Source organism: Ictalurus furcatus, chromosome 10, assembly GCF_023375685.1.
Source record: "Ictalurus furcatus strain D&B chromosome 10, Billie_1.0, whole genome shotgun sequence".
In the NCBI taxonomy this organism is placed as follows: Eukaryota; Metazoa; Chordata; class Actinopteri; order Siluriformes; family Ictaluridae; genus Ictalurus; species Ictalurus furcatus.
Window position 1 is genome coordinate 6,100,427 of NC_071264.1, and position 7,238 is coordinate 6,107,664.

The 7,238-nt window shown below is 38.4% G+C and overlaps 1 protein-coding gene across 3 annotated transcripts; it reads left to right on the forward strand.

Moving 5' to 3' along the window:
• Positions 1–1,395: 1,395 nt before the first annotated feature.
• On the forward strand, positions 1,396–6,965 carry LOC128613349 (uncharacterized). 3 transcript variants are annotated; one of them, XM_053634029.1, is made up of 10 exons: positions 1,396–1,479; positions 1,670–1,735; positions 1,909–2,035; positions 2,146–2,276; positions 3,393–3,519; positions 3,633–4,418; positions 4,582–5,010; positions 5,219–5,686; positions 5,895–6,467; positions 6,674–6,965. In XM_053634029.1, the coding sequence occupies exons 2-10, from the start codon at positions 1,682–1,684 to the stop codon at positions 6,763–6,765; spliced, it is 2,787 nt and encodes a 928-aa protein (XP_053490004.1). In that variant the 5' UTR covers positions 1,396–1,479; positions 1,670–1,681; the 3' UTR covers positions 6,766–6,965. The 3 variants fall into 3 exon arrangements, with proteins under 3 accessions (XP_053490004.1, XP_053490003.1, XP_053490005.1); XM_053634028.1 differs by having other exon boundaries at positions 1,418–1,479; positions 1,670–1,744; XM_053634030.1 differs by having other exon boundaries at positions 1,418–1,479; positions 1,670–1,744; positions 2,146–2,249.
• Positions 6,966–7,238: the final 273 nt, after the last annotated feature.

Sequence of the window (7,238 nt, forward strand, 5' to 3'; positions counted from 1 at the left end):
TTTTTTGACCTAGGCCTAACTCAGGAAAACAACTAACAACCTAAGCAGGGAGGGGCGGGGGCTATATGCGTGTGAAAGCTATAGCTATGAACATGCAGCAATAATTATCATTGACCTTTTTGACCTAGGCCTAACTCATGAGCGTATCACAATCTATGGGAAAGGAAACAACTTGTGTGTGCGTGTGTCTGGAATACATCTGGAATACATCGGAACCGGATTTAACATAATTATAAGTGATTATCATGACCCTTTGACCTGTCATCATCATTATATTTAATTATGATGATTTTGACCCTTTGCCCTGTCATCATCATTATATTTAATTATGGTGAGTATGACCTTTGACCTAGACCTGTCAAAAGTAAAGTTACATAATATACAAACTATATTATATATAACAGGTACAGGGACAACCAAACTCAAAGCCAAAAATCCAGGCAAAAGTCAAAAACCAGAACAGCAGTCAGAAAATGGCATACAAGCAGCACAACCAAACACACACTCTAACCACCAACACATGTAACCCTCTCCAACATCCCACACCATTCTCACTCCTCTTCCTCTTTAAATATGGCCGCCGTTTAGTGATGTCATCCTGGGAGGCAGGAGTAAGGTAGGCTAGGGCAGGCTGGAAACTCTGGGAGGTAGTTCAGACCTGCACACAAAATATGGCACAGCACACCAAAAAAAACTTCCCATCCCAAAGATAGCGGGTTGTAACATAAGTTTCAATTTAATGCAAGAAACAAACGGTTAAAATGTACACTGACTTTTTACTCAGTATGTGAACTTGACTTGAATCAATGCGTTATGGCAAAGAGTGTTTATTTTTGGTCCTTTTGGCTTTCCATACTATAATAGAAGCTGTGTTTGTGCTGTCAGACAGGTTTAGCTCATTTCATGGGCTGGGTGTAATCACTGAATCACAGGATTAATATCTGGCCACCTTATGAACAGGGAGGCAACGAAATGAATGAAAGTTATATGAGTTCAGTAGCTTTGTGGAGAGGTTTCTCTGCCTGATTCAGATAGAGGAAGATCATCACATTATTGAATAAAGTTAATAAGTGGAACCTGAACATTAATAGTAACTTTCACTGTTTGAGCATGGTCTGGGCTTTAAGTTCACTTAGAAATCCTCTATAAGTTATTGGTCATGGTGGGAAACAAGATTAACCCATCAGGATCACGTTATGATCTATAATTACGTCATCATTTCTCTGTATTCTTCATGCTCAGATGATTTGTAGGATTTAGGAAAATTTGTTTCACTTTTTCCGTTTCCAGATTTTGAGTGAGTTTTATGAACACGGTTTCGTCCCTACACACACCTCAGACAAGAATTTTCACATCAATCGGGTTCATTCTAATTCTGTGTTCCACTGTAACCTTGACATCACTGTGACGTCATGATGTCAATAAAACGTTCTGCTCAGCTGATGTGGTCTTTAGTTTCTACAGAGAGATCACTGAGAGGTATGGCTCTACTAATATCTTCACTTTAACTAAGCTTCTTGTACACCTGTCTTTCTGTAATAATGCAAAAAAAAATACCCTTACATGTATGCAATAATGCATACAAAACTTACATGCCTTTAAATAGCAGCTGAATTTGTTTAAGTCCGTTTATTTGCTTTACATTGGTGTGATGTGATTCTACTCACAGATTTGTTTCTGCATGACGGAACGATTTTCAAAAATGAGGAGGAATCACAAAGAGACACTTCAAGCTGTGAGGAAGGTTTTTTTCAACCATCCATACACTTTTAGTATTTGAAATGCATGACTGCATAGCTATCAGTGTTAAAATATAATTTGTTCATGTTTTTCTTTATATTCTCTTGTATATTCTCTACAGACTGAGTTTTTTGACAAGACTAAAATTAGTTAAATTGTTCATTTCAGGCACATGGGGAAAATAGCATGGGCACTACGGCAAAGCAGAACATCCGCTCACCTGTCATTAACACAACCAGAAAGAAATCAATCGACCCCATAAAGACCATAGAAGGATTTGGACAAGGAGGTGATGGTAAGATATGAAATATTACCTTTCATCAGAGCAAAATGACTTATAAACCAACCGATCTTAATGTTCAAAGAGTACACACAAATCTAATTGCATGTATGTGTAATGGAAAGGACCTGCAGCAAAGAGCCCTGGGAAACCACAACTTCTTCCCAGAACGCCCAGAATGGATCCGATTGGTCTTCCCCCATTCAGAGCACTGATGCGCAGGGAAAAGGTACGCGAAACATCTGGCAACCCTCAGGTACTTACTCTGGGTTCCTTTAAGTAAATGTGTATGTATGTGATCAAATTTGATTACATTATGAGTAGGAGTTGTTTCCAGACTACAAGCTTTCAAATATAGATGTAAAAATACGTACGCAGAAAATGTATTTGAAACGGGATATATTTTAGAATGTGTTAATTCATCATTATTGTACGTGAAAAACAGCACTTCAGATCTTAGCCACTGTGTGAAACAGATCATTAACTTTTATCATCAACAGTTTAACTCCTTTTACCATAGACCAAAAAAAAATGGAATTTCTGTCTGTTTTAGGAGGTGTCCCTGTTCAGTGTTGATTTTTTTTTTTATGTCACACTAGTGGTTAATGGCTCATATGAAAACGCAATGTTTTAAGAATTTGCAGGGGTTTTGTTTTTACCTACTTTACTAGATTTAAATATTATCATTTTATTTGGACAGATGCATACAGTTTTAATTATTAAAAAAAAAAAAGCTTTAGCTGTGCTGTTTGTTTTAACTTTGTAGAAATTTTTATTGTGGAGAGTTGGGAATTGTTTTCCCAGCAGGGGGCTCACAACCGTCTCGTTTCCCGTTGTGATACAATATATTCTACATACAGAAACCTAACAGAGTCCTGATTAATCTTATAACAGACTTGCGGTGATAAATGAATTATTTGTGTACACTGATTGAAAATTTCTGATGTCAATTTCCATTCCGCTGGTAGAATGGAATGCCAGTGTACTGCTAGAAAGGGTTCAAATAGATTCAGAGAAAATATGCAAAAGAGATTAATATAATTTAATGCATTTATAATGGATTTATACAGAATTTATAATGGATATAATCTTTGATTATCTACATTATCCTAAGCTATTTCTTTGCGTTGTGAATTTAAGAAACGTTGCTTGACATCAGGGGTCAATTACAGAGTTCAGTTAAGTGTGTAGTGAGGATTTATTATAGTGATTGCAGACGTCAGATATAACTACAGACTTAAACTTTTTCTTTATAGGAGAGAGCCAACAATATTGGAATTTTAGTAATTTTACAAATGGTAATAGATTTGTATATTCTCTACAGGCTGAGGTTTTTTGACAAGGCTAAGATTAGTTCAATTGTTCATTTCAGGCACATGGGGAAAATAGAATGTGCACTGCGGCAAAGCAGAACATCCGCTCACCTGTCATTAACACAACCAGAAAAAAATCAGTCGACCCCATAAAGACCATAAAAGTATTTGGACAAGCAGGTGATGGTAAGATATGAAATATTACCTTTCATCAGAGCAAAATGACTTATAAACCAACCAATCTTAATGTTCAAAGAGTACACACAAGGCTAATTTCATGTGTTGTGTGTAATTGAAAGGACCTGCAGCAAAGAGCCCTGGGAAACCAAAACTTCTTCCCAGAACACCAAGAATGGATCCGATTGGTCTAACCCCATTCAGAGCACTGATGTGCAGGGAAAAGTTAAGCAAAACATCCGGCAGTCCTCAGGTACTTACAGGTACTACAGAAGTAAAGAGTAAGTCTCTTGAGGCTACAATTGAGGTAGAACCTCAATTAAGAACCACGATTACTGATGCAGTCCTGGATTGCATAACCTCTACATCATTCAAGAATCAGCTCACTCAGCGCATTGTGGGTGAGATTGATGATATACTAGCAAAAGCCGTGTCCCAAGTTCATGAGCAACAGCATGCCTTGAGATTCGGTACAGCAGGAGGTAAGATAAACAACATCTCCCAGGAACAACAATCAAGCAACAATGTTTTCATGCTTGGCTTCAGTGATTCTGTGGCATCTGTGATTGGTTATGCACTGATAGAAGTTAGAGAAGACGTGAAAAAAACTTTTAGTAGCCAGTCACACAAATTTCAGACAGCCTCACCAACGGCATGTGATTCTGTAACAGAAATAGTGGACAGTGTCTTTGAAGGCATGCTTGATTCCTTGATTCCTCAACTGAAACCAGATGTTTGCACTGAAAGGGATCCTAGCATGATTGCTTCTCTTCATAGTCATGAGTTTGATACCGTGTCTGATAGTATCCTTCCCAGCACTGACTCAGATTTCAACCAGAGTCCAGTCCATGAGCCAAGAGGAAGTGCTGATGAGTCTAGTGTCACAGCTCAGGACATTGAGACATTTGGTAAATAAATCTTATGTTACATACCCATATATTCATAGTGAGATAAGATTTTTTAAAAGAATGACGTATTATTTCTTATAGAAAGCATTGCGTTGTACTACCATTGTGATGAATCCAAATCACATTAGCCACAGCTAAAAAAAAATTTTTGCCCAAATTGCAGACATTGTGAAAGAGAGAGTTGACTCCCCAAGAAGATCTACCAAAGTCCCGTTCTCCACAGTATTTGACCAGTCTTCTGGACCTGAAGTTAAGGCCAAAGATGAGGTTGAGGGCATCTTGGCTGCTTCTGGAAGCATGAGCCACCTTGATGGCCCTCTGACTTCAAGAGTCAAATCTGACTCCGATTTGGATACAAGCGTTCTTGAGCTCATTGCTACTTCTGCAACAGAAAATGTTGACCACATGTCAAGATTTGATGAAGTAGCAAAAGAAGGACTTGTGGCTAAATCAGATGTTGAGCTTGAGCAAATCATGGCTGCTCCTTCTGAGGAAAACACTCCTTCTGACATTACTTCCCAAAGCCTTCAGCTGATTGGACACCAGGAATGTGCTAGCCCTATCCCTTCATCACCTTCTAGTGATAAGCCAGGTAAGGGAATCTTCATAGGCTACATAGCTAAGATTTTGCATTTTTATAACCTTTTAAACATTATTAATTCGTCACTCAGAAATATTTTGTGTTGCTATACCTCTGTTATATTTATGTTGAAATTATCTTGAGGTATTAAATCATGGCAAATAATCAACCATCCGTTCATTATCTTTTCACACTGTTCTCTCTTGTATCCAAATTGTAGCCTCCCCAAGAGGATCTGCCAGGAGAAGTGCACGTCCTATAAAAGCCAGCTCTTTGCCAAACATATTCTCTGATAAAGAAGATGGCATCTTTGAACAGTCTCACCAAAAGGTAGAGAGTGATGGCAGGCGTAGACTTTCTCTGACTGGCATGGAAATGGGTTCTTCTGGAAGCAGAGGTGGTCCTGATGGCCCTCTGACTTCAAGAGTCAAATCTGACTCCGATTTGGATACAAACGTTCTTGAGCTCACTGCTACTTCTGCAACAGAAAATGTTGACCACATGTCAAGATCCGATGAAGTAGCAGAAGAAGGACTTGTTGATAAATTAGATGTTGAGCTTGAGCAAATCATGGCTGCTACTTCTGAGGAAAACACTCCTTCTGACATTACTTCCCAAAGCCTTGAGCTGATTGGACACCAGGAATGTGCTAGCCCTGTCCCTTCATCACCTTCTGGTGATAAGCCAGGTAAGGGAATCTTCTTAGGATACATAGCTAAGATTTTACATTTTTATAACCTTTTAAACATTATTAATTCGTCACTCAGAAATATTTTGTGTTGCTATACCTCTGTTATATTTATGTTGAAATTATTTTGAAGTATTAAATCATGGCAAATAATCAGCCATCCATTCATTATCTTTTCACACTGTTCTCTCTTGTATCCAAATTGTAGCCTCCCCAAGAGGATCTGCCCGGAGAAGTGCACGTCCTATAAAACCCAGCTCTTTGCCAAACATATTCTCTGATAAAGAAGATGGCATCTTTGAGCAGTCTCACCAAAAGGTAGAGAGTGATGGCAAGAGTAGACTTTCTCAGACTGGCATGGAAATGGGTTCTTCTGGAAGCAGAAGCGGCCTTGATGAGCTTCTGACTTCAAGAGTCAAATCTGCCTTTGATTTGGATACAAGCGTTCTTGAGCTCACTGCTACTTCTGCAACAGAAAATGTTGACCACATGTCAAGATCTGATGAAGTAGCAGAAGAAGGGCTTGTGGCTAAATCAGATGTTGAGTTTGAGCAAATCATGGCTGCTACTTCTGCAACAGAAAATGTTGACCACATGTCAAGATTTGATGAAGTAGCAGAAGAAGGACTTGTTGCTAAATCAGATGTTGAGCTTGAGCAAATCATGGCTGCTCCTTCTGAGGAAAACACTCCTTCTGACATTACTTCCCAAAGCTTTGAGCTGATTGGACACCAGGAATGTGCTAGCCCTGTCCCTTCACCACCTCCTAGTGATAAGCCAGGTAAGGGAATCTTCTTAGGATACATAGCTAAGATTTTGCATTTTTATAACCTTTTAAACATTATTAATTCATCACTCAGAAATATTTTGTGTTGCTATACCTCTTATATTTATGTTGAAATTATTTTGAAGTATTAAATCATGGCAAATAATCAACCATCCATTCATTATATTTTCACGCTGTTCTCTCTTGTATCCAAATTGTAGCCTCCCCAAGAGGATCTGCCAGGAGAAGTGCACGTCCTTTTTGGCAAAAATATTCTCTGATAAGGAAGATGGCATCTTTGACCAAAAAGTAGAGTGATGGTTAGCGTAGATATTCTCTGACTGGCATGGAAATGGGTTCTTCTGGAAGCAGAAGTGGCCTTGATGAGCCTCAGATCATCTGAAACAACCGATGTTGAAGAAGCTGCAGCAAAATCAGCTGGATACAAAGCAGTACTATGTTGAAATTATTCTGACGTATTAAATCATTGCAAATAAATGAACCATCCATTCATTTTCTTTTTACACTGTTCTTTCTTGTATCCAAATTGTAGCCTCCTCAAGAGGATTGTCATGGGAAATAATCTTTCCAGCCTAACAAAAAACTTAAAACCTAATGTAGCAATGTGGCTCGATTCGTAGCAACTATGGCACCCCGAGAAAACGGGAAAATAACCCAAATAAAGACACACAAATACATTCCACTTAGAACAGGCAAGAGGCATGGTTTTCCATACAAAAATAAATTTTATTTTGAAGTTAAAAAGACTGGCCAAGAATTATTTTT

Bases quoted from the DNA above. Each gene is read 5' to 3' on its own strand.
- LOC128613349 (XM_053634028.1), top strand. From the start codon at position 1,682: ATGACGGAACGATTTTCAAAAATGAGGAGGAATCACAAAGAGACACTT. The intron at 2,036-2,145 runs GTAAGATATGAA...TGTAATGGAAAG, and splicing joins ATTTGGACAAGGAGGTGATG to GACCTGCAGCAAAGAGCCCT. The intron at 4,419-4,581 runs GTAAATAAATCT...CCCAAATTGCAG, and splicing joins TCAGGACATTGAGACATTTG to ACATTGTGAAAGAGAGAGTT.